Genomic DNA, 26,563 nt, shown 5'->3' on the forward strand with positions numbered 1-26,563 from the left:
CCCCAGCTCTGAGCACTTCACAACTAGACAGACACCAACAAAAAGATTCAGAGGAGATAAGGTACGGAGCTGGAGGGCAAGACTTCAGGCAAAGGCTCCAAAGAGCTTAACACATCGAGCCAGGCCAGAGTGTCAAGCCCAAGAAGGGAGCGAAAGACAAGGAAACAACCGGCATAGGCGCTACACAGGAGTCATGTCCACTCACCGCGTGGCAGGTTTGTGGCAGCCTTACGTGGCGCCTGCGGGTATTATTTAGCATGGCTGATTRTGCTCGCTTCCTTGTGCCCCTTCTGAAAGTTTCTCTGCAGGGAGAAGGAGAGGAGCAGAATAGTTGCAGATGCTCGAGGCACTTAGCTACACTTAGCAACCTGGAGCCTGCCAGAAACGTCCTTGCACAAGTGACGCTTCCAGAATTAACTCCCAGCTCTCGGCATGCTTGAAAAGAAGAAAGGAAAGAAGAAGGCTAAAGCCCTTAAATGGCAGCACTTGGTTCTGCTTCAGCACCGGTTCACACTTGGCTGCTGGGCAGCCGTTATCCAAAACGAGACAGGAACCGAACGCTTAATGCAAACTGGCCGAGGCCCCTGCTCCTACCTGTCACACATCACCTTTTACAAGCCTCTCCWGAAAGCAGCTTGGAGTTCTGCTATTTGGTGAGGACGAGTATTTGTGCGGCCTGACCCAAGTTCAACAACATATTTGCTGGCTGGGCTTGTGTCTAGCTCCTGGTCACCTAATCCTGGGATTCTCACACGGGAAATACGCACACGAAGAGCACTGGCAGGAAACCCGGGGTGCAGCAGCGCGCAGGGGAATGCTGCCGGTGGCGGTGTTAGGTGCAGATACGTGAGCGCAGACCTCGCGGCATGTTCTGCTTCGGCACAAACCGGAGTAAAGGATGGTGGCACAGGGCTGCCACCGCACAAGTGACCTCAGACCACRTGTCCCTGCGTTAAACGGGGCAGGGTGCTTCCCCGGTGGTCTACGCTGCCTAATGTTAGCTCCAGGGAGAGATACGGKCTACTCATCTGCCTCCAAACAAACAAAGTGAGGAACCAACAAAATTTTAAAAAAGAATGAAAGAAAGGAAGAGAGAGAATGTCATTTCTCTGGCAATGCTACAAAAGGTCATTTTTTTTCTTTCCCAGGGAAAGGCATCTCTAATTCAAAGATGAGAGCTGTCAGGATTGTTCTTGTGCCTATCTGGATCTATTTAGCCAGCTAGTTAGCTGGCTCCAGCTCTGCTAGCCCATGCAGCTCTGCAAGCCTGTCTGCAGCAGCCGAGAYGCTCCTCCCCCCGGTCCCGCTCCCACCACCCCGGCTCCGAGGCAGAGCCCCAAGCCAAAGCAAACATCTCCAAAATCCCCTCTCCAAACTGAAAGGTGTTTTAATAATTTAAAGCCTCATAGTCCTCTTGGTTGCTTGSTAAATTATTCACAAATTTTACGATGACAACATCAACACGCCCACCTGCACACACAGAGCAGGTGCACCTACACAAAGACAGAGCCTCTTTACAACTTCTGAGATGCTAAATCATGTCAAATAGAAGGGGATGAAAGACAGGGGGATGATGCCAACCTCAAATCACATCCTCCTCTTTTCCTCTAGAACAGCTAAATGCTGCAGCAGAGTTTCGCGGGGCGTATGACGATATGAGGCATTTTTGTGGTGCGCAGGTGTGAAACRGGGAGACAGGAGGGAGAGTAAAACCTGGTAACACTTAACTTGGACAGCAGCAGCAGCAAAGGCAGGTGCTTTTCCTCCCAGCTGCCTGGGGCTTGGAGGAGCAGAAGGGAATTGCTGAGCAGACGAGTCTCCTCGGATCCCAACCAGGCCGCCTTCAGACAGTCTCACTCTATAATGTGATAAAAACTCCAGCAGCGAGGCAGCCCTGTTCCTGCACCAGACAGGTATTACACTTGCATCAGTTCATCACTTGGTTTTCAAAACCTCCGTACATGAGGCCTAGCATCTGYTGACAGTCTAAGATGAGTTTGATGGTAAGCAACCAAATTCATTCACACCACCCAAAGAGGTTTTTGTCTTTCTTTTTTTTTTTTTTTTTCAAATCTCTCCCAGATAAATTGAAAGTAGGAGACAGCGGAGTAGCTAAGAGGCAAGTCCACAGYAAACTAGCAAACCTGACTCTGGGGAGACACTTTCCCGAGCTGTCAGGGGCTGTGGCCCAGGGCTGGTTCAGCTCTAACCCTCCTATGACAAATGCACACACACAAAGAAACTTCCACTTCTGCAGCTTGTGCACAAATACTTACACTTTTTTGAGATATATAAAGCACAAATCACACCCCCACAAGATAGGGGCAGCTCTCCTTGGTGTCAACAGCGCTACTCCAGACTGAGAGCAGCACAGAGCCTGGCCCAGTCCCATCAGCCGCGGTTACTGCTCTCTTGCTTCGGCCGTGCAGCCAGCACAAGACGCCACACAGCAGTCACCTAGGCTAAGGATGCGTGTGCATGTTTTAACATTGCGTAGTGTCCCTGCAATTCCTCCACATCAAAAAACTCCCCAAGACCCAGCAGCTTGGGTCAGCCTTGATTTTCAACCACCCTCTCCCCCCACGCAGAGATTCAGGGCTTTTCTGAACAGCATACGCTGATAAGGTGTCACATACACTAAACGGGAAGATAATAAATCTGCTAATAAATCGAGGTGTTTTTTTCTCCCGCTTGTTGCTGATGAAGATGCCCTGAAAGCTTGCCAAAGGCGCTCTTGCACACCTTCCCAAGCATTTCATTTTGCCTCWGCTAAAGCCACGGAGCCTGTCTGCAGGAGGATCTCCCCAGTGACCTGCTCACACGGAGTCTAGGGGCTTGTTTTGCCGGGCAGACACCGCCAGGAGATGCTCGGGATGCTCTGGGAAGGGCAGCAGTGACGGCAGCACGCCGCCGGGGCTTTTTGTTAATCCCCGGGCAGACACTGCTGCRGCTGAGCGCTGCCCCGCTCGCTGGGTGGTAGTCTCCAACTTCGCAGCGAGCACCACAGCAGGGACGATGCTCCTCGGCACCAGCTCAGCAAGCTGGATTTATCACCCGAGACGCTGGGAAGGAAAGCCTGTCCAAACCGAGCTGAGAGCAGAGGTTTTGCCTCTGCCTGAGCTTGTAAGGGACATGACCTTTCTGAAAACTCTGGTTATTTATTTTGATAATCCTTTTGTTGGGATAAACACTTTGCTCTCCCCACGGCCCCAAGGTCATTGGAGTTAATGAGGAGAGGAGAAAGGCCAAGTGAATGGGATTTGTCCTTTGTAACYGAGAGCATTAGTGGAGAAGAGGTGAAATGAAGGGGCTGGAATCTCTCTCCTCTGCTTTTTTCTTTACAAAAAACACCAACAACGACAACACATAGCAAAACAAGTCTCTCTTTCTCTGAGTCTCTACTCTTTTCTTCCTTTTTCCCCACCTTTTCCTAGACTCTCTCCTCCGGGCTCCTCTAGCTGGCAAGACCATGTCCCTGCAACAACCTGCTGGGCACCACCCATGACGCACCCCCCGATGGGAAGAGCAGAGGTGGCAAACGCCCACGCATTGCACCCTCAAGCTATGCACCTGCAAGGTAACACCAGCCTGCCCCGCTCATCCAAGGACCTCAAGCCACTTCACAAATTAACATTTAGTTAAGGCTCGCAACTGCCCTTTGAGTACAAAGCACAGGGGTGGAGAGGAATGCAGCCACCTCCTTGCTGAAACGCAGTCATTTTTGTGCAGAGATCTGCAACAGGAATATTAAGCTCGGTCTGAATGCAGCAGCCTTGCTTAAGATTTATGAAGGATGAAAGGAGGAAGATTGTGAGGCAAAGCATCATCCTAAAATAACTGCTGAGTCCTAAARGGTATAAAAGATCTGTCCATAAGCCAGTTTGTCATCACCAGTCAATAAAAAAGCAAGTAACATGCTGAGGACTCAATAGCCTGTGTCCCCTGTCCTCCACATCGCACGCAAGTAATCCTAGCCAGGTCACCTGGCTACACGCATGTTGGTGCTGGCGTGCATGTGGGGGACCGGGTGAGCCACTGCCATCAGTCTTCTTCTGAAGAGATACCCTCTTCCCCGTCCCCAAAGGCTGGAGACGAGTATTGCTACATCTCTTAACTACATCCAGAAAAATGGTTTAACAGTTTTGTAACRGACAGAAGAGAATTCAATGTCCAAGCCACTAGGACATTAGGAGAGAAGGATGTCATCACCGCCACAAAACCGAGCTGGGGCTGCAGCCAATCGCTAGCAGATTTTCTCTGCTAGATGCCCTGGAGAACCTTGGTTTTCTCTGCCATCTCACCACTAACATTTCTAGCAGCCTCTGAGACACAAGGGGAAAGAGGACTCAGCGCCGGGCTGCGTGAACCACCCGCGGCGCTCGGACGCGGACCTCCCCCGGCGCTGCCCGGCCAGGGCGCTGGGCAGGGACCGCGCGGCAGAGCCACAGCTGCGGCGGCAGCGGAGGTGGCGAAGCGCCGGCACGAGCGACTCTGCTCCAGCGCACCGGCGAGTCAATCAGCGAGGTGCACCAAGCTGAAGACAGCCACAAAGCGGAACAGTGTGTCGCTGTGATAAAGTGTCTTTAAAGGAGGTCGGTGGCTTTAAAAAAAAAAGATTGTTAAGGCTGCCCAACGAAAAGAAAAATACCCCAGTTGGTAAAAGATGAAGGAAGCTTCTCATATCACCTTGCACATCAGGCACTCCGAGGAACTCCCACCTCCCGGCCCGGCGAAACGTCCACCTTTGATTTCTCCGCACCGCGCTTTCAAAGCGGGGGCGACCCTGGCAGAGAGCAGGCAGGCGACGCCAGCTCAGCAGCCGAGGGYTGGTGGCCGAAGAGGAGTGGGAAGCCCTAAGCTGGAAAGCATCCGTCAGCGTTATCCAGGCTCTCACYCGGCTGGGGCAGCCTGCTTCTTTGCTAGGGTCTCCAGCGCAAAGGGGAAGAGCTCAGGCGTTTGCCTCGCTTCGAGCGTCCGCTTAAGCCCCGTCGGCGCCAGCAGGGTTGGAGCGCGGGTTGACGTGCCTGGCTGAATCGAGGGTGGTTCGGGTGTCCCAGCGCCTGCAACCCGCCGCAAAGGGGACCGCGCGCGGGTATCACCCAGACTGACTCAGAGCCGGCTCTGATCCCGCGCCGCGGAACGCGTCCCACCGAGCACGCTGGCCGCACGCTTGCTTGCTCGCTCTCCCTCTCGCTCTCTCTAGTTTTTTTTCCCTTAACCTTCTGTCTGAAAATAGCCTTGCCATCCCTTCTCATTACTAATCACTCATATCAGCCTCCCAGGAAACACTCTGGGGCCACTTGGCTATTAACAGGGCACTAAATGCAAGGCGGAGGAGGATGTATTAATAACTAATAAGAGTGATAGATGATGTGAAATGCCAGACACTCCAACTCAGGTGCTCATGTCGGGTACTGGAGCTAATTTAAAATAATAATAATAACAACAATAATAACAACAACAGCAGTGGCAGCTGCCTTCATTTTCCAAGTCAATTGATTCCTCAGCAGGAATGCCATCTTGACAGATTTATTTTGATCGAATTGTCTAATTGAATACAGTTCTTGTTTCCCTTCACTTTGTGACCTTTCACGCCTGTGAAACAAATGCAATTTGGAGAATTATTCCTCAGCGGCAAAGCTCGGTTCCTCCAGGGCTGGGGCAGCTGCTTTGTCACTCCCAGCTTGCAAGCAAAACACTATCAAAAGAGGCCTCAAAAACGAGGCATCCAAGCCAGGATGCGTTTCTTTAGGTCTCGATTTCCACGCTGAATAAAATTAAATAAAGAAAAAAAAAATACGGCGAGTTTGCGAGAAGGAAAACCAAGCATCCTTGTTGTTCAGCAGATCTCACCTGGTCCTCAGCAGTTCCTGCACCGAGGTTTCCTGCAGGGCTCCAGACCCTGCATCCCCCCGCCGCGACGCTGCTGGAGCGAGCAAGCCCCTTCCCCTCGTCCCGCAGCAACACGGCCACCCCTAAGCCTGCCGCGCGCGTCCCGAGCGCCTGCCCAGCGAGATCCGGCGCGCCAGACAAGAGTCTGGCCATAAATTTCACAGGAGCGAGTCTTAGAGATTAAAAATAACTAAGTCATGTCCCTCACAGACAAACGCACCGTTGGCGCGCCAAGAGAGGGCCTGGTGAGAAGCGTTGCAGCTGAATCTTTTATAATAATATCAATCAAAATTAAAAATGTATGGCCTGCTCAATTTTTAAAGCATCTTAAATTAATCTTTAAACACAACTATTTTGCTTAAACCAAAGGCTTTTGGTAGACTGAAAGTGGTATTTCTTTCTATTCCCACAGGCTAGGTACCTAGAAGAAGTCTAATAAGTAAGTAAATAATATACATCCAGCACAATTCCCTAGAACCAGGAAAGGGGGGAAACATGCAGAATTTAACGTGAAATACATTATTAACTGTGCRAATGACTTATCTGTGCAGTATGACACGCCCTAAAGACAACATTAAAATAGCTAAATCTACAGGGTTTAGACCACATAAAGAAGACAGTTACTGCACCAGGAGATCAGGGTGGTACAGAAGAGGGGGTTGAGGGTGAAGAGAGGCTGCAGAGCCCTGGAGAAGGCAGAGCTGGACAAGCCACCACCCAACCACGGCTTGGGGCCACCGTGGCCGTCTCCAACACAGGTCGGTATCAAACAACAGGGCAAACTTCCAGCTCTTCCAGGAAGCGCTGCCAGAGAGCGCAAGGGAGCAAAAGGGAGGCGCATGCCCATGCATTTCCGTGCACTCTGAAATACGCCCTGCTCGCAGCATCACCGCCGGGATGTGACCGGCGGCAGCTCCCAGCACGCACGGGAGAGCGACCAGAGGCCCAGCAGGGCCTGGGCCGCTCGCAGCAGTGACAGCTACGCCGACACATACGAGCTTCCCAGGCTTGGGAAATGCCAGGGAAATGGCATTCAGCCAAGCAGGGAGCTTCCTGGTGACAGTGTCTCTAATGTATTCAGGGGAACGTGGCATTTCTGACGGCAAGACTTCTGCCTCACTTGCCGTTTAATGTTAAGAGGCTTGTACAGTCAGCAGCGTTTAAAGAGTAATGACTGTTTTCATGGTAAATGCTCTGTTAAATAACCTAGGATTATTGTGTTGTGTTATTGCATATATAAAATGGTATTTCAAAAAAAAATAATAATTGTTTTAGAGCTAATTGATGTTTTTAACTGGCTCCGTGCACGGAATTTTTATTCRGTGGAGGAATGTGTCTCCGTCAGGAAGGCAGCAATAAAGACAGGGAGGCTTTGACCTGACAAATACACCTGTGGGATCTGCCTGCTTTTCAGCTGATTCCAGTGCTACTTCCACCCGAAAAGTAGAAACGGTTCAAGCTATTTGCTCTACAATGCAAAAGGGAGGCAGCCAGGCCAGGGCGAAACCCCACTGCAGCACAGCAGCCAGCACCCCTGCATCGCCCCAAGCCCACCAGTCTGCCCACCGCTCCCCCAGGAGCGCCTAACTCTCGGAGCCTCATCCATCTCGAGCAGCGGTACTTCCCACGCCTTTTCTCCCATGGTGCGGTTTTATGGCCAGTCAGAGCCGCTCTGATCATCTTGTGCAACTTCCCCCACCTCACACCATTATTTTGACCTCTTCCCGCAACATGCCGCAGCTCCCCCCCTCTCCAAATCCGGCCGGGAGGGCACGCAAGGTACCAAGTCGTGTGACTGCGAGGTTGCTGCGAGCCTGTGCTCCTTGCTTGTGCCCCTTGCAGTTTGCAGACACTTGAATCTGCAGTCAAAGACCAGGGAAGTCTCTTGCTTTCAAACCTGGGGCCTTTGAGCTCCTCCGCCAGCCGCAGCCCGGCTGACCCTTGGCTGGAGGCTTGCAGGGCATTCAACCAGGCAGAAGCACTCGCTGAGTCCTGAAGCTTTGCAGAGGCAGTGACTTTTGGGATGTGAAGTTAATCACACGAGCGCGTGTCTCAGAGTTGCCGGAAGGGAGAGCAGAGCCATCAGAGACTGCAGTTAAAAGTCTTAACAATCTCCTAAGATCTCCATGGCCAGACATGAAGCTTGTGCTGGTGTGCTCAGATCACAGTGCCACAGCGGGGCTGTTACACAGCTCCCAGGGGGACTTGCTGGGTCACTGGGTCTAGTCCCTTGTAGTCTGGCAGCCGTTTAATCCAAAAGGGTCCGCAGCATCTCTGCTCCGCAGACTRCGCACCGCAATCTGCCTCACAACAGCTTATAACAAACCAGAGACCTGTAGTGCAGAGGCCAAAAGCCGCACGCTCTGAATCATCACAAGAAAGGAGGCAAGATGAAAGCTAGAGCCATGCCCCAAACCCTAGCAGTCATGGGGAAGGTGTAAAGGGAAAATGCTTAAGTGCTGCGAGGTTTGCAGATGGGCAGGGAGGAGAGCTCCCTGCTTGTCCACCAGCCAAGGATAGCGCAAAATAATTGGACTGTGAAATCTAAGTGAAGACTGCCAGACCATAAGAGTTCAAGACCTCAAGCTCACATGCTGGTTTGAAATTGYTCCTCACCCTTAAAAGCCACTCTTGCGCCTGTCTTTGCCAGGATGACTGCCTAGAATCATCATGAGAGTCTGGACCCTGCAGACTGTCCCAGAGAGGACAGCTTCAGGGGCTGGCCAAACTCATCTTTCTCTCTTGCAGCAAGAGTTGCCGCTTTTTGCTGAAGSCGTTCCCCAAAGAATCACAAGAGTGACCAGAGATGGGTTTGACCTGATGATCTAGGAGACTGCACCCTGACGGACGATTCACAGAAAGGTGATAGGAATAGCCCCCTTTGACAGCATCACCCACTGTGTATGAGCCGGGGCCCCATGATACTACAGCAGCTGCAAAGCCCTACTATGCCACTAGATAACAGCTAAATCCAGCTCTGAGCACTCTAATATCTTGCACTGTATCGTTGGCCGCTCACAGACTCTACAAAGTGAGATACAGAAGCAAGATGCTGCACTCAAAACCTTCTCCCCACCCCACCTTCTGCAACTGGCACTTCTTAGAGCTACCTGTCCCCCCATTCTTCTCAAGGAGAGGGCAACTCTCAAATTTCCCTTTCAGACAGAGCCTTTCCTAGGTCCTGAGGCTCCAYCTTGACTCTCCCTTATGCAGAGCCACCAGCACGGCAGTCAGGACCCAGGAGGACATGGGCCCTAACGGGTCACACCTCATTACTGTGCACCATGTCAAATGCCACCTACCCCTTCTGCATCCGTCTCCTCAGCATCTAAGTGCCTCCGATGACTCGAAAARTCCCTTTGTGTGTTTTCACAATCTCCAGTGGCCCAAGGACCCTTCAACCATGCTCRGTAACGAAGCCAGAAACAAAGCAGAACAGGCTGTGCAGAGCCACGCGGGAACAGTGCGGAGCCTTTGAACCAAAGGTGGGGGCTGCGCCGGCACCGGCGGGCGACGCACGGAACAGCAAGGAGCCAGGTGCCTCCGCACCACTCCCAAAGGKCCAGGCAGCTCGGAGCTCCCGAATACCCTCCGAGCACTCAGTCCCCCACCAGGAAAGCCACCTGCGTGCACAGCAAACCCAGCTTATCTTGCTTTGTGTGGGTACCACATACCGTAAACCCCAGCATCCAAAGCTGTCCTCTTACAGCAGTTTCTGCAAACCTGATGCCATCGTGGGGTATTTCTCTGAGATTTCCAGGCTCTGGWTTGACCCTTGCAGCTGGAAAGAGAGGCATAGTCCATATCAARACTCCTAAAATACATTTAGGGCACACAGCACTCTGGATACACCTATGTGACACTGGAAAGCTGAAGGCTGCTCCCAGCTTTTCAGCTCAAATCTAAAAGCGCAGAGGCAGCAAGCAGGAGACTCCTGTTCTCTGGGCTCGGGTTTCTCCTCTCTCCTCGGGATCTTCCCTGCATAGCTCTTGTTGCTGCATCCTTTAATTAGCACATCCCCTCCAGTCTGGACAGCTTTTCTTGTCTACAGCATTTTTAAGATGATTACCACATTCTGTAAATCACGTACCAGGAGRCGTATTCACTGTACACAGGCTTTAGTGTCCTTGCTCCTAGCTCTTCAGAGCCTTAAGTGTATTTCTAACACAGATGCCTGTCCACAACCACTTCTCGCTCACGTGCTAGGGGTCCTGCCTCCCCCCAAGCATCTCCYGGACGTCTCAAGGGGAGTCACGTACCCTCCGGCACAACCTCAGGGAGGGCGTTTGGGACAGAGAGCTTTTCGATCAGAAACTCTGGTCAGAGATCTCCCGCAGTCCTGTAAAGCACTGCAGACTCCCAGCTGCAATACTCTGCAKTCACCGCTTCTCCCACTTCTCCCAAATCCGTAGGTCCTGCAACCATGCGTCTATATAAAGATCTCATCTGACGAAGAGCTAACGTGTACGTTTATAGCTCCGTGAGTACCATTACAAGTCTGCAGCTGTGATCTGAGGTCATCCRAAAGGCTTAGAAACCACAAGGCAAATAAAAAGAACTTCCAATCGAAAAAAAGTAAGTAAACTAACCAAAAGACATGACTTCTGTTAAGTCTACCACCTCCCCGTTTGGGGCCTGACCCTCCTCTTTTGAATGGCTGGGATAACGATTACTGTTACTGCTAGGGAATTACTATTTCCCAATAAATAGTAAAAGCGTTCTCCAAAGGCAAGAGGGAGGTGAAATACGATCGCAGATGAGGCACTGTTTTCAGCCCAAGCTGCACTGGTGCAAACGACTGCTCAGCCCAGGAGAAGGGAAGGGAGAGCGCARGCCTTTATTTATTGGAAAAGCACCCCCAGGAGCCTGCTAGAGAGACTGGAGACATAAAAATCACTGCAAGCTATTCTGGGCAGGGACCATCTCTTTGTTATACATTTACACAGTGCCTGCCCCAGCCTCTAGGCGTTACTACGGCATAAATAATGATAATCCCTCACTCAGAGATACAGTGAAACACTTGCTTGGTACTAAAAAATTATTTAAAATTCATACCTACATTGGGAAATTATTCAGTAAACTCTAATTACTTATCAAAAGCAATGACGATATTTTTAAGGAGAGGGAGTGCCCATAAATATAGAGCCATAAATAAACTGCTACTCAGTAGCATGAACTAATTTGTATTTAATTGCTAGAAATTGCTATCAATTACTAAACATTCCTTGCAGAATAGGCAAATTCTTTTAAGAACAATTTCAATTGCTAATTGGAAGTCATTTTTTCCCCCCCCTTGTTTCTCGTCCTGGCTCCTGCAGAGTGCAGGAGATACCAATCCCAGCTGGTGGGGCTCTGCACTCGGCAGGACCTGGCCTTCCAGAGGGCAAAGACGACACATGAACAAAGATAGCTGCACAGATCTGCCCAAGCTTCAAGAGTCTCCATCACGCTTGGTAAAAGCCCGACAGCGGCAGGACAAACGCCGGTCTCAGCTAAAGCTAAAGCAACGCGACCGCCGGCCCCGCCGCGAGCCCCCCTAAACCACTCCACGGCTCGTCGCTGGAGCAGGCAGCCCCAGCGCCGCCCTCCTCCAGGGACGGCGAGGCCGAGCCCGCGGCCGCGCAGCCGGCCGCCGCTTCCCCGCGCCCCCATGCCGAACAGCCCGGGTATCGCTTCTGACTCATTTTCTGGAGTTTTCCGCTGTGCTGTTGGCATAACATCCTATCAGCACAGTTAATTACATCCACGCTGAGTGTGAAGGACAGGCTGATTCTCAGGGAGAGCCGGAGGCCATTCAATCCATCCCACCGCTCTCGCAAAACAACTTCCCCSCTTGCTGGCAAGCCGCAGCGAGGCACTTGGCCGCGCCGCGCAGCGGCACCCTGCCGCTTGGCAGGTTCCTCYACCACGCACCGCCGGCCTTCGGCAGAGACCCGGGACGCCCTCGCCTCCGGCACCCCTCTGACCGCCCGTCTTGGTCCAGGATTTGGACACGAGCCTTCAGGCACCTCCCTCGCAAGGCATGCTCTGCAAGCCTCTCCCACGAGTTTGCTTTACTAGTCAAACTGCAGGGTGGCTCAAGCACATTTTTAAGCACGGTCACCCCAGAGCAGCAGTTCTTACTGCCGTCGACCCCTTCATTTCCAACGTGTCCCAAACAGACCCTCTGGGGTCAACCCACGCAGCTCCTCTCTGGGCTGAACCAGTGAGCATCACCCCCCCAGCAGAAGCAAGGAGGGCACAGGGAGGGAAAGATCTCCACCTTGTAAAATAGTCCACCAGGGACCTAGTCTAGCAGGGACCTCGCCTGCCTGGATCAAGGCAGAGAGGTGTCAGAGGGTGAAACGCGATGGGAAACACTGTTGGGCGCGGGAAASAGCTTTTGTATCCATTCCTCGAGTAAGGAGAGTCCTGGGGTCTCCGGGCCTGTCAATCCAACATCAAGGCATCACTCAACTGCTGGTCCCCTCGGGAGCAGGCTGACACTCAAAAGGAGGCATGTGCCAACCATGACAAGCGGAGCAAACGACACGCACATCTCCTGCTTACAATAACAGGCCTTGCGTGCCTAATCCATCATATTTGATGAGGATCTTTTACCCCGAAGTGTTGTCGATGAGGATTTAATTTAGTGCTAATTAGACAAATATTRCATGTTAAACACCCATTGATTATTAAGAGACAGTAAGCACGGTTTAACTCTGCAGCGTGCAATGGACACGCTGTATTACAGCAGGGATGAGGCTGGTAAACGTCGTGCTGTTTCTAATCATCAGCTAGTAATTAACGTCCAATAACTTGTAACTTGGTTTATCATTATAGATTCAGGAAGGCAGTAAGAGTACTGTATGCTAATCAAATATCAATTGATTATTTAAGGTATGTAAAGATTTAACAGCTAGGTAATAGATACACACAGTTGTTAAACTTTAGAAACTAGCACGCAGCATTCCCTTGTACTATTAAGTTAATGTTTAATGAAAAAGAGGTTTGCTCTTAAAGATAACTTTTGGATGGGATATGCAAAAGCGCTTGGCAACGCACAAACCCCGACTAAAGATAAGAGTCTCCCTACTACAGCGAACAGGAACAAAGCCGGGGAAATCTGGAGCCCTGGCCTTCTAGAGGAGAAATCCAGGTCCCCAGAGGGGAAGGGAGGTGGCTGAGGGCACGCGGAGAGTCCGCGGCAGCGCCCGGGGCTCCCAGGACCTGCCCATGCCATTTGGCCCCCCAGCTTCTCTCRCAGTCCACACAAGCTCCCAGGCTAGGAGACAAACTGAGACAAGTTACCAACTCCCTGTTTGTGTGCAGTCGCCTCGCGCAGCCCTACGTGAGCACTGTCRATAGACAGAGATACAGCACAGACTTCAGCAAAAAGCCAAATGCACAGCAGTTTGTAAAACTGTAAAATGCACTTCCCCCCCCCCCCACTTTTACCAAGTCCCAAGTCATCCCATAACGCTGGCAGATGCACCAAGAAGACAACTCTTCTGAGCAGGTCTGCCTTAGGGTTTCATGGAAAAGCCAACCTTAAATCCCAGCCGAGCATAGCTCCAGCGCGTTTTCAGCTTCCCGCCGCCTACCCATAGCKGTGCCAAGCCTAAGCACGTTCCCCCAGCCCACGGCACACGAGCTCCTCCTGAGGTATCGGCGTCCCTAGCCAGAGCAAGGCTTTCAAACCCAAACCCAGTGCCTGCTGCCATCCTCGCTGCAGCGAGGCAGAGACCCACCGACCAGGAAGCACGGGCACAAGCTCAAGTCCACAGCTCTTTCCCTCTCAATAACAAACAGAAAGCAATTGATAAATGTCAAGTAGTGCTACAGAAGCCCATCAGGCCCTGTGGTCCCTTCGCCAGCGAGGCAGGGAGCCGTGTGCCTGCTCCCTGCCCTGGTCGGGGGCTCCGGTCCCCTCCTCGAGATGTCTCTGTGCTCCTGAGACACGGGCCGGACCCTGGGAAACACTGTGCTCCCAGCGTGGGCCACCCAGGAGCCTTTGGCAGACTAGGCTCCTTCCTTTGTGGAAGGAAAGGAAGATTAGAGATAGATGTGCCAAGCTTGAAAGGGAAAAGATAAATGGCTCCCAGAGCAAAAAAACATGCTGGACTTAGTGGGTTTGGCAGCACCCTGCTAAGTGCAATATCATTCTTGAAAAACAGCTGCAAGATCAGCAATAGCAGGACCCAGCGGGGCTCACAGTGAAACCAGAGAGCCAGGAGACATTGGAGCATGTCCTGAGGGGGCCCACAGCCAGGACTAACCCCGCAGCCAGCCACCGCAGCCACCCTCCATGGCCTGCAACAGGCAGGGTGTTTGGGGTGGGCAAGGCAGGAGGCACTGCAAGGACGTGGGGGCTGTACAAGGAAAGGCAACCGGTGGGGACACAGGCAGCACTGGGCTCCTCCCGCAGAGCTGGAGGGCCACAGGTGATCAGTGCCACCTGTCTTTGTGCCGTCTCCAAGAGCACATGGCCATGGTGCAGTCCTCACTCCTGACCCAAATGTAAAGACCGGCAAACACAGGCTRTGGCCGACAGGAAGAATGAGCCCCTTTTTGCATGGGAACTGCTGTGTGCAGACAGGCTGGCCCCACCACTGATTTACCAGGCCACAAAAGCAAAATCAAGGAAAATGTTCCAAGTGCCCCTCTGAGAGTCTGCAACCCTGCTGTTACAGCCGGGGCAGTCCCCAGCTGACTCTTAAAATCTTGTCTTGTACATAATGTGTCTGTAGGGTGACTTGGAAGACAGGCCAGCACCGCTCTGCAGTGAGGTTGGCTGGCTCTTCGTCAGGTGCCTCAGCACAAAGATCCTCCCCAAGAAGCGTGGAGAAGCATGGCAGAATTACTGCGGTTCTGGACCATCATGAGGAAGTGCTGCGGAAGGCAGCAGGATGATGCCAACAGGTTTTCTCACTCACCTACTTTAAGAACAGGAGAGAGCTGAAATGGATTAAATACCCTCTGTGCATTTAAAGCAATCCTACAGTACGGTGAAATACCCCACTGCCTGGAAGGAACACCAAACAAACCTTGTAGACAAGTGAATACACTCATTTCTGGGCATTCTCACATGGGGCATCTTTGGATGGAGTCTATAATGAGCTGTCAGTAACTGCCCATTGCTACTTCAGAATCATTTAAAGTCCTCAATGGCATCCCAAAATGCCAGCCCAGCAGCATGACGATGATTTGAACAGACACACGTTCACACCATAAATGCTGAAGGAAGCAGAGAGATTTATGACACACAGACTGTCCCCAAGTCCTTCGTGCAAGTCCGAAAGAACATTATCAACCAGCTGCAGCCTCCACCTAGTGTAAAGGCAGCACTAAAGGCAGCCTTTCACTATCAGCTGTGCAAAGTTCACACTGGGTTGGGTCTCCAGAGCAGGGAAACATTTCATAGTGATCAGCCTCAAAACACTTGCCTGCCTGTCTCATAGCCAGATCTGGACCGTGTTTCCCCAGCAGCTCATAGCGATGTCACGCAAATCAGTATCTAAAGTCTTACTTAAGACAATACTTGAGACTTCTACTGCTTCTCCCTTATCCACAAGGCTTGTTATGCTATCACAGAAAGGAAATTAGATTAGTCTGACACAATTTATTCCTGACACATCTATGCTGCTGTTGCACAGTTTCTTGTTACCTTCTAGGTGATCACAAAAATTTGCCTTGATAATTTGTTCTAGAATTTTTCTCAGGTTTGAAGCCAACTGGTCAGCAGTTTCTAAGGACCACGTCTCCTTCATTTCTAAAGGTAAACACTATATTTGTCCTTTTCCAGKGGCCTGGACCCTCCCCTGCCCTCCACGACACCAGTGGCAGTTGCTTCAGCCAGCTACCTAGGTAGCCCAGCAGGGATGGCATCTGGCCCAGGTAATATATATGGGAACACCAGCGAGGCAGTAGAGTAGACTAGATAAGCAGGAGAGAGTCAGAGAGGCGGGGGGAAGAAAATCCCAACCTCTAAGCAGTCTTCCAGCGTTCAGAGAGGTTTACCCATGCTACAGCAGGCAACAAAGAGAAACGTCAAGAGCAATGAGACAAGCCAGGGAGGCGTCGCAACGGATAAAGGATTCTTCAGGTATGAGACAAAACCGGCTTTGGAAACCTTGCAGAAGTGAGTTTAAAGTCTCCAGAGGATATCAATTGAGAGTCTGTCACTTGGTGTCAGGATAACTTTCTGGACAGCTCTCGGAGCTGGTTAAGCTCTCGCTTGGGCTGCATTTTAGCTCCGGTGGCAGTGCTTTCTGATAACGGGAGAACGGGAATTAGAGACGAAAAAGACCTATGGAGTCTATGCGGCTTCTCCAGCACCCTCCAGCCTGCCTCTCAGGGGCGACTGCCCCCACGATGTGCCCGCAGTGACTGGTTTCGGGAGCTCTGCGAGTTGAGCGGAGTTGGCCAGCCCCCGGCACAGGCATCTCCCCGGGGAGGGGCCTCCTCATGGCAGCGGGCAACGCGCGGAAACGAGACTCGTCCYGCCCAGAAGCAGGGTGCAAGGTGTTAATGACACGAGTAAGTGATCAACATCGCAACCTACCTACGGGAGCTAGAGAAGCTGCCACCAGTGCCGAGCACCTTCCCGAAAGGAACGCACCGGCGCGCCCATGAACCTACAGGTGCCATATGGGGAATACAGGATGAAACGCAATGTCCTGCATTGCGCAGGAGGACGAAGCGGGTGACGGTAGCAGTGCCTCAGCATTACAGTCTCCGACTTTTAGAAGAAACTAGCCACTTCCCCCACAGCAATCATTTCATCAAAAGCCCGGCAAAACTCCCGCTGTTCCTGCGAGCCCTGGAACCCTAACTTTAATTAAGTCCAAGCAGCCCTCCCGCAAGAGCGAGGGAGGAGAGGGTGACTCAGACAGCGACGGGACTAGCCGGTGTAATTATCATACAGCTAGGAATATTAATTAAAACCAGCCCTCCCCCCAGTTAAAACAAAAAATAAAAAAGAAGAAAAGCCGAACTAATCAATTTCACTTAAAGGAATATATGGGAATAAGGAGCAAGAGCAGGGAGGGTGACGGAAAGCGAGATCTGATGTGACGCGAATGCTAACAGTTTCCAAATGTAGCCGCTGCTGCAGTAAGCCCCAGGCCTGGCTGCTTCCAACAGTTACTTTGAGTCTCCTTGGAAATGGGCTCAATCTTTCCCTCTACCTGCTGCTGCATCCGAGCAACTCCCGTGATTGCACAAAGGACTTTAAATCTCGGCTTTAACTGCCTTGATTGAATTAAATGCAACAACACTGTAAAGCAGCCTCTTCATTTAAGGTATAAGCATGGAAGCCTTCTCCTCTGCTAACAGCTCTCTTCCTATTTCTGAAATGATGAGTTGCTCGTGGGTTATGCTCTTTAAAAAAAAAAAAAAAGTCATCTGATAAAGTGGGTTATAAAACTGGCGGTGGTAATAAACGGAGAGCAAGGAGGCTGATGCAAAGCCAGCAGAGAAGGCAGAAACTGCTGTAGGGATGCAATATCTGAGCCGTGATTAATACATGACCATGGGTGACTGTGGAGGGAGCAGCGCAGGATGTCACTCACTGCGCTGAACCCGCGACGCARGGGACATGAAGAGCAGAAATATGCCCAAGAGAGAAGACCTAACYCGGGTGACAGAATGGAAGGTATCAACGTAGCATGATGAGCGACTCCCAAGTGTCACAGCCAAGGAGGAGAAGTGTCTCTTAGCATGACGACTCCCTTGTGACCGCGCTGAGAGGGTGGTTAGGTCCTCGCTGCAGCMTCAGCGGGGGCCCTCTGCTCTGCTCGGCTGCAAAGCCACAACACACACTCTCTTCCTTGCCAGGCCTTTGAACGCATCCACCTGGCGCATGCATCTTTCATCTGGGCCAGCGACCCCTCCGCTTTGCACTGAGGAAACCAGCTAAAGCACTTGAGTGCAGACAGCCTTCCTGTGCCTTCCCGCAAGTCCTCCCAGGGAGGCTGGAGAAGCAGCACGCTGTATCCCRTATCACACGCGGGGCAACCACAGCTGCCGACTGCCATAAACTGCCCAAAAGGTTTGGGGCCAAGTCACACCAGGSTGGGCCTCCAGGGATAAAAAACCACCACAGTCTCATCACAGAGGGTAAAGAGCTTAGCTCCCACCTCTCCTTCCCCAAAACCTCCCCGTCCTCTGCCTTGGGCCTTGCTTGCCTCTCTGTAAAATGGGGATATTGACATCATGCTGCTGTGGCTCTTACGAGCCTGAATCTCTGAAACCAGCACTGCAGAGCAGGATGTTTTAAAGGAAGGTGCCCTAGGAGCATAAAACATTTCTTTTTATCAACCTCTATTATTATCACATTAATGTCATCTTCACTTACAGGATGAATGGTCAAGTGCCCAGGAAGCACTCTTGGCTCTTTCCTGCCCCTCTGCGGGAGAAGAGCGTCCTGACGGCAAATGCCCGTGAGAATTACGGCCAGGTTCCCAGGCACAGACACGGCTATCGGTTCCTCTTTATGAGCCTTCATTGTTATTACCACCTATTCCTTTTTACATTCCTGCCAAAATACCAAACATTAATCTCCCTCGCTCCCTGCAGGCAAAACATGGGTAATTGGATTTATATGGGTTAGAAATTTGTTAGATTTTTTTTTATAAATATATATACACATGAACACACACACACACACACACACAGAGAGAGAGAAAAATAAATAAATAAATGGGGCACTGCCCTGTTGTGATGTGTCCTAGGGCTTGGGTACCAGCAGGTTGGCTTGAACCAAAGCCCCATCCGTCTCAGCTATCCTCCAGCCAGCACCCCTGCCCTGTTGCCAGGCTAGCTGTGCTGATCAGTTGGTCTGATTTAARAACTCATGCCCTCCCAGAGCACTGAACTTCACAAGCTTCCTGGTGCGTGTTGTCATTCACGATTTTTGGGGGCGTTCGTTCTTTCCACTCTGTTTTTCTCTCTTTCCCTTTCYTCATCCCTTTCTTGCACCTGTCATTTCCTTCTTCCCCTCCCAGCTCTTCTGCCTTTTATTCCACCTTCTCCCTGTCCTCCCATTCCTCTTCTCTCCAGCTCAAAGCACCTAGGGAGCAGTGACAACACACACGCACCAACACAACTTCGTACATCTCCTTCCCGCATGGCAAACAACTCTGGTTCTCCACARGAGAGGAGAACCCAAGACACAATCTTCTACTCATCCGCAGACTCTCACTCCTTTTGTGGTACAATTCACCTGCCCTGTCTACACGGAAAAACGGAACAGCTGCTATTGCACAATGGCTCCTTGTGTAGGAACCTCACATAGGTGCTCTGCTCTGAACCCCACCTGCACTAGAAACATCACAAAGTGGCTTTTCAGAGTCAACACAACTCAGCGTGGGTTGATCTGATCTGATCCTAGTTGAGAGCAGTTGATATTTTCACTACCATCATCCTTAGGGAAAAAGCAAGACCTCCAAACTTTGAGACCCATTTGTGTCTTGATGAACGTGTCCATCAGTGAGTACAGTCATGGAAACAATCAATTTTAAACTAATCTTGGAAAATGTTCAGAGAAAAACAAAAGTGCAATATGTTCAGTATTTTGCATTACAGATCCAGCCATGACGGGTTCTGTTTGTCGATGAAGACAAGACTTAACACATCCAGTCAAACCTGTGATAAACAACCCATTACAGGCTAAGAATTTCTTGCAGTGCCTTTTTCAGATACATATATTTTTAATTAATAAAACAAGAGGAAAAAACAGAGCATCCTAGCCCTCAAAGACCATTTGCAAAGAAGGAAAAAGATGTGACAGTCACTGAATCAGATATTCCTTATGAACTGTCTGCTTGCCTGCAGTATCTAAAGATTATCACTTAAAACAATATGTCCAGCTGTTGTGTAAGGCATCCATGTTTTAGGCCTGTGGAAAAAGCAGAGAAATGGAAGGCTCTGTGTACAGGAGAGCAAACTGTGAGAGCAGTCAAGGGAACAGAGAAACTCTCAGGAAACGGGGAATAAGACAGACAGCTGCTGTGCCCCAGTGTCATTTTGCACCGTTAACACCTAATCCTTTCCTAGAAGCAAAGACAGGAGCTCTTGGAACAGCATGCCTTATCCAGAGGAAAGACAGCTACAGCCGTTTACAATCCAGGGGAGTTTATTATGCTTGCAGAAAGATCTCGTGTACTCTATAGCAAAAGGATTACTAACAGTTCAGTCTCATCCCCTGGAACCGAGTATCACGGCTGCTGACTATTGCCGACCAGCGCAGCTCGACGCCGCGGCGCCGAGGCTGCGTCTCACCGAGCCGAGGCACGGGAACCTTCCTCGGACTTGCAGCCTGGCCCCCAGCGAGCGACGGCGAGTGACTCCTCCTTTCGTTGCAGAGCCAGAACAGACTGAYTGCATGCTGAAAAACGGGGCTTTTTGTTTTTTGTTTTAAAGCAAAACTGCCGTATCTCTGGTTACGATCTCCAGCTCTCTGCTTGCTCACTCCTCGTGCTGAGCCGACCCAAGGCCACCRAAAACTGCACAAGCAGCGATGCTGAGATGGAGAAACACCGAGGCCCATCTTACACCCCCYGACACCGATGGCAAAGCCTCTCCTGCCTTAGCGGCACAAGCTCAGGGAGAAAGGCGTTGCTGGGGGCAGCAGCTAAAAACTTGCTGACTGATCACAAACTCCCCAAATCCGGATCCTTCCTCTCAACGGCAACACGCCATAGGACGGTGCTACCAAACAGAGAGGACTYGGCTCTCGCCTCGGCCCTCCCTTAGGTCAGGGAGAAAAAGCAGACAGGGAACCCTCCTGCCACCCCCGACCTTTCTCCAGCCACCCAGAAGGCGGATCCGACACGGTGGAGAAATTAGCAGGCACTGTAATCACGGCTATGAGGAGCAGATAAGACAAGTTAAATACCAGCTACCTAGGGAGAAATTATTATGCCAGCCCGGAGGATCCAAATGCCAGAATCCGTGGCTGTAATTTCCCTGAGTCGCCAATTAGGGCTCCCGCACGCAGTGCGCTCTACCTTGGAAACGGCAGGTATATATTTAGCTGCTCCAGAAAACTTTTTAGGGGAGGAGAGGGAGGGAGAGGGCTGGGATGGAGCAAGGCCTCGCTAATCCGTGCTTCACTAATCCCCATGCTTTCAGCATTTGCAGCCTCTTCCCGCTCCTCAGCAAGGATTCACCAGCAGAGAGGGCTCTGCATTAACACTCCCGTTCCTCGCCGGGCACCTCCGTTGCATGCTGCACAGCGGCGGGTGAGCGTTATAACCTCATTTACAGGTAGGTAAATCGAGGTCCTGCAAGCGCTGGCSGTTTGGTCAAATCTACATAAGAGAATAATAGAAGCAGCAGGAAAAAAAAATATCTCAGCTTTCCTGACTTCCCAGACCTGTGTCTAACACCAGTCCTGCTGCCTGCTCTTAGTGGTTGTGTTTTACTGAGGCCTCATCGTGTGCTGGGAAATGGACTGCAGTAGATTACTATAAAAAAAAACAACGAAGCATTGTCAGAAATAATTAAACCTATAATTGCAAAAATAAATGGAGGAACTACATCTCATGATGTTTTATTCTGCCTTTTTATTTTTAATTGGAATTGTTCTCATACGCACTAATTGACAAAATTCAGYGAGTCACAAAGCCTTCCATGTGAATTAGCAAGGTGCCACTGTTCTTTCGGCCTTTTTTAAAGGCAAACAACTGGGTAGGTCAARATTTGGTTAGAAGTGAACAGGAAGGCAGGTCACTTGGAAATCTGCTTTTAAATACACAGGAAAAACAGTGCATCTGTACTGCTTCATTTAGTGAAAACAAAACAATGYTTAATGTTTCTCGCACAAAAATCTTATCACCGTTTGTGAATGCTCATTTCTTCTAATGTTCTCTGAGAACCCACTGCTACCAGCTCCATTTTATYGGTGGGGAAACTGAGGCGGAGAGCAACAGAGGGGCCTTCCCAAGTCCCCAGCGCCCTTGTGCTAACAGCCATCACGGAAAGCCTGCGCACCCCGTCTCGCAGCTGCTCACGCCAGCTACTGCAACGCGCTCTCTTTGTGTAAAAAAAAATTGCTGATATTTCTTAAATACAGATAAAACTATAAAGCCTTGAAATTTTGAGCAGYTGTTGTTTTATGTCTTTATGAACTGTACTGATGCCTGTTATAAAAGGTTGGTTTGCTAGCGGCATAAGCAACACTATCTGCTTTACKATATATCCCTGTTATATTACTTGAATATTTGCCACAACAGTGGCATTACCTGCAGTTTAATGATTGTTTGACTCTCTTTTGCCCTCACCTCCAACCCCGACAGCCCCCTGCGATGGTGAAGACACCTTCACCAACACCACTAGACACACGGTAACGTACCCTGGATAAAACAGCAACCGAGGCCGAGAAGCTCGCAGGGGGCAGCCTACTGGGACTGCTAGACGTGCTGGGAAGCTGCCGCCACCGCCACCACCTCCTGCAGCCTGGGGGTAGGACGCAGAGGCTCTGCGGCTTATGGGGAAACAGGACACGCATCCAAGATGCACAGTGCATAGAAAGCTGAGCTTCAGGGCCATTGCAAAAGGAGAATTTTAATCCTGGTTTCCAGATCAAATCCCAGCTGGGAAACTAAAATGCGACCCTCTTCAGCCTCCCTTTTGGTTACCAATGTCATTGTTGGTCCTTTTAATGTCCCAGAAGCTGGTGTGTGATTTGGGGTACTGCTGCCAGCTAAACACCTGCCCTGCTTCACAGCAGAAGGGCTTCGCTTTCAGAGTCAGGAAAGAGTGAGCTTGATTGTCTTTTTAAGAGTACACACAGCWTTTGCAAAATGCCTCGAGTTCCTTGGAGAGGAAAGGTACATAACTATTACGGGAAGTGCTTGTTCTTACAATAAAAAGTCGTGAATTATCAACAATCTCTACTTAAAACACGGGAATTGTTTTCCTATCTAAGGTGGCTATCCAGGCTATCTAAGGCGGCCTGGAAGTTGTCTGTAGATGGAGCCTTAGCTTCCGCAAGGATTGTAGTGAGACTCCCTAAGAAAAAGGGTGGAGAGGTAGGAATGGGAGTGCCCGGTGTGCAGTGCAGGTAAACCACAGCCAGGCTGAAAAGGCTTCAGGTTCCCTTCACCTCAAGCACGCCGTTCTGCTCTTTCTCTMGCCTCCTCCTTCCTGCACACACAACGTATGTTTAAAGAACTGATCTTGAAAAGCAAAGAGCTTCCATGAGTCCTACCAAGGCCAGTGCACGCTCGGCGCATCTCAGGACCATCCAGCTACACTGCACGGATTYGGAAGTGGAAGGCTGGGTCCCCGTACATCTAAAAGGATTCAGACTAATATCACAACTGCGATGAGCTGCAATTTTGGATCTCTGTTTCTAATGCCCAAGTCATCAGCCCTTTGGCTCGGGCCCCAGGGAAGGCGCTGTTTTGCAGGGACGATAGGGCATCACGGTGGCAGGGCTCTCCCTCCAGCCACCTCTGCGGCACAGCCCCTCCGCCGTGCTGGGCCCTGCCTGCTGCCGCCCAGGGCAGCCCCAGCTCAACATCACCGCCTGCTCAGCGCCATTGCAAACGAACACCARCCACATCCCCAAAACACCACACCCCCGCACTGGCCCTCCGGCTTGCTCTGCGCAATGCCTTCGCCGCCTCCGGATGGATGAAAAGATCGGGCCCTAATGCTGGAGCGCTGATGCCCTTCAGCCAAGAGGCACGTGTCTGCCTGGAGCGGGCAGCAACAGCCGTGGTGGCCTGGGCAGCCTCTGCGCGTTTGTTCGCCTTGCTGGTAGATCACACTTGACGGCCAGAAGCCCAGGGAATGAGAAAGAAGCCGCTGCAGCAGGCAAAAGCTGAGCTGGAGGAGAGAGGGGAGGAGATGGGAGCGTGGAGAAGCAGCCCTGAGAGCACGGCAGGAGAGGACGCCGGGGAGGGAAGGGGTGGCGAAGGCGGCTTCACGGGGCCAGGGCTCCTCCAAGCACCCCGCACATGGGGTCCTGCTGATGGGAGCCCTGCTCCTTACAGGAAGGCTGAAACATCTCCCCTCTACAGGGCTGGCTGCTTCACAAACATCCCCTTTCGCAGGTGGAAAAGAGGCCAGAAGCTTAAAAAAAGGAGATCCAAGTCAGCCCTCTGCTGGYGACAGCCTCGGCCAGCGCCGGAGCCCGCCACGGAGCCCACCGGCTGCGGGGCTCTGGGAAAGGGGTTGGGATCCCGTGCAGCTAGCTTGGAGCCGGCAAGGAGGAAAGGTTTCCACACCGATTTAAACGCATACTGCCTCGCAAGAGCCCTGGTCCCAGCCCTTCACCCGGGCCAGAAATGAAAAATAAAAGGAAAAGAAAAAAAAAGGCAGGCAAGGAAAGTGCACCGAGGCGAAAGGCCCAAGACACCTCTTYGGGGGATTGCTTCCTCCTCGTTGAACTGCACAGCTCAGTTCAACCCAGGTTAATCACCACTGCGACTCAGTTCCCAGGCGCCGACGGAAACRTGCCCTCTGCTTCTCTGCTCTGCCGTGGCCGCTAGCCACGAGCTRTGACGATGCTCCCGGCCTGCCGGAGCGGCTTCTCTCTAGCCCTGGTGCGAAACGAAACCCCACCGTTCGCTCCTGCTCCCCGAGCCTCGGGCTGCGGGACAGGCCGCCCGGGGCCATGCGGTAGGCAGGGGCCGGTGCCGACCCTCGCGCTCGCCAGCCTCCGCCGCCCCGCTCACCCCCCGGAGAGGCGCCGCTGCAGAAGGCAGACCCGGCTTGTGCCACAAGCCGYTTCCCACCACCAAATCTTCCTGGTCTGTGCAGACCCCTACCCACAGACCACCAGCGACAGCTGGGATCACAGCCTGCGCGAGCCCCGGGCCTCCCCCGCCGGGCTAGCGGAGCAGGAGCAGCAGCTTCTCCTCTCCGCTACGGCTCAGCTCTCACGGGGAACATGACACACACAGCTTGCCCATGCCACCGCTTCACCTGGCTTTGGGAAGAGCAGCTGCTCTCCACCGCAGCCCTGTTATTCCAGGTTTAAGCAAGGGAGCAGCCAGCCTTGTGTGCTTGCTAGGCAGGGGCTGCAGCCGTATCACTCGCTACTGCAGAGAGGGCAGCCGACTGCTAACTCCTTCGGACCCGATTGCTCCAGCCCCACCTTCTCCGTGCTTGTCCCCGAGTCGGGGCTTGCTCGCCCAGCTGCATCAGCGGTCCCTCGGCTGCCAGGGCCGGAGCACGCACCAACACCCGGCGCCCCAGGACGCTGGCTGCCCCCGGGCAGCCCTCTGGAAAGCACTCGCTTCTCTGCTCATCTGGCCACTGCACCGGCCCCCTTGCTGGGCAATGAACCACCGGCACCTGTAACTCGTTCAGGAAACGCCAAGGGATGCTCTGCTGCGCTGCGCYGCGTGGAAGCGGCCCATCTGCATACGCGCTGCCCGCATTCCCCCCACAGCAAACAGCGAAAGGTAAAGCATCCATCAGAATTCATAAGATGCACCCCTGGAGTAAAAAGATTGATTTGATATTAACAGATTCGTGCGGAGACTATAAAGCGACCGAGGCGAAGCGCTGACACCTCCGAGGCATCGCGGCCGCGGAAAGCGGCCGGGAAGGCAGGCCGGCGCGGGCACCCGCAGCACGGACCCCCGCTCCCCTCCCACACAGAGGCACAGGCACGGCGACAACTTCGGGAGCGCCAGGCAGCGCTAACTCGCTGTCTGCCACCTCAGCGCGGCTGCCGGCGCGCAGTCTGGCGCCCGCAGCCCCTCACCCCGCCGCGGGGCGCCGAGCCCGCCCCCCCCGCCGCGCCCGCAGCAAACTCGCGCCGCGTCCCGGGCCGCCTCGGCCCGGCGCCCCCCGCGCCCGCCGCCCCCGCGGCTCCTACCTGAGCGTGGCGCTCTCGCCCTGCCGCACCGTCACGTTGTCCATGGCTTTGGGGAAGGCGGCATCTCCGCTGCGCACGGGCACTCCTGCGGGCACAAGGAAGAGCAGCCTGAGACAGAGGGCGGCGAGGCACCGCCGGGGCAGGGCTAAGCACCCACCGACCCCCATATCCTGGGCGGCGGGGACTTTTCCAACAGGCGAAAAACACACCCGACGAGGCCACCGGGAGCGGGGCGGGGGGAAGAGCGGGGCGGGGGGAGAGCGGGGCGGGGGGGCGAGAGCAGCGGGGCCGGCGCGGAGGCGAGCGGCGCGGAGCCGCACGGCGGGCCGGAGAGCCCCGGCACGGCAGCTGCGAGCGCCGAGCCTGCCCAGCGGCGGCCGCGGGGAGTCCCCAGGATCCTCGGGCGAGGGAGGAGGCCGGGAGGGCCGGGGGGAGGAGGAAGAGGAGGAGAGAAGGTGCAGAGCAAGAGATGAAGGTCACGGATCTGTGTCTGCTCGAGACGCTACTTTAAGATTCAGTTGGGCACGCGCTGCGGAGATCTGGCATCAAAAGTTTATCACCCAAGGAGGAAACGTAAGTGTCTCTGGCAGGAAAGGGAGGGCAGCCATAAAAACAGACCGGGGGAGCAAAACGGGCTCGGAGTCGGGCTGCTGGCTTGCCGTTGCCTTTTTTTTTCTCTTAAAAAAAAATAGAGGGAAAAGGATGGGCAAAAAAAAAAAATTAAACAACAGCTCCCAAAATGCCGATTCCGTCGCAAGAGCGAAACTTCCCCGCGGGGCGGCAGGCGGTGTCCCCAGCGCCGAGGCACGGCGCAGGCAGCGGCTGCAGCGCGGGCGCAGCGCGGGCGCACGG

General features: G+C 52.6%; 1 protein-coding gene across 2 annotated transcripts in view; it reads right to left on the reverse strand.

Moving 5' to 3' along the window:
* Positions 1-26,563, reverse strand: part of LOC146589091 (opioid-binding protein/cell adhesion molecule homolog) — a 337,145-nt gene that overhangs the window by 92,583 nt on the left and 217,999 nt on the right. Inside the window, exon 2 of one of the 2 annotated variants that reach the window (XM_085316789.1) lies at positions 25,712-25,796. In XM_085316789.1, the coding sequence (XP_085172915.1) occupies positions 25,712-25,796 (85 nt within the window). Of the gene's footprint in view, positions 1-25,711; positions 25,926-26,563 lie in introns of those variants that run through there. The other variant, XM_085316788.1, reaches the window with a different exon arrangement.

This window comes from Rhea americana, unplaced genomic scaffold, assembly GCF_003343005.1.
Source record: "Rhea americana isolate MKP2758 unplaced genomic scaffold, rheAme1 scaffold_48, whole genome shotgun sequence".
Classification (NCBI taxonomy): Eukaryota; Metazoa; Chordata; class Aves; order Rheiformes; family Rheidae; genus Rhea; species Rhea americana.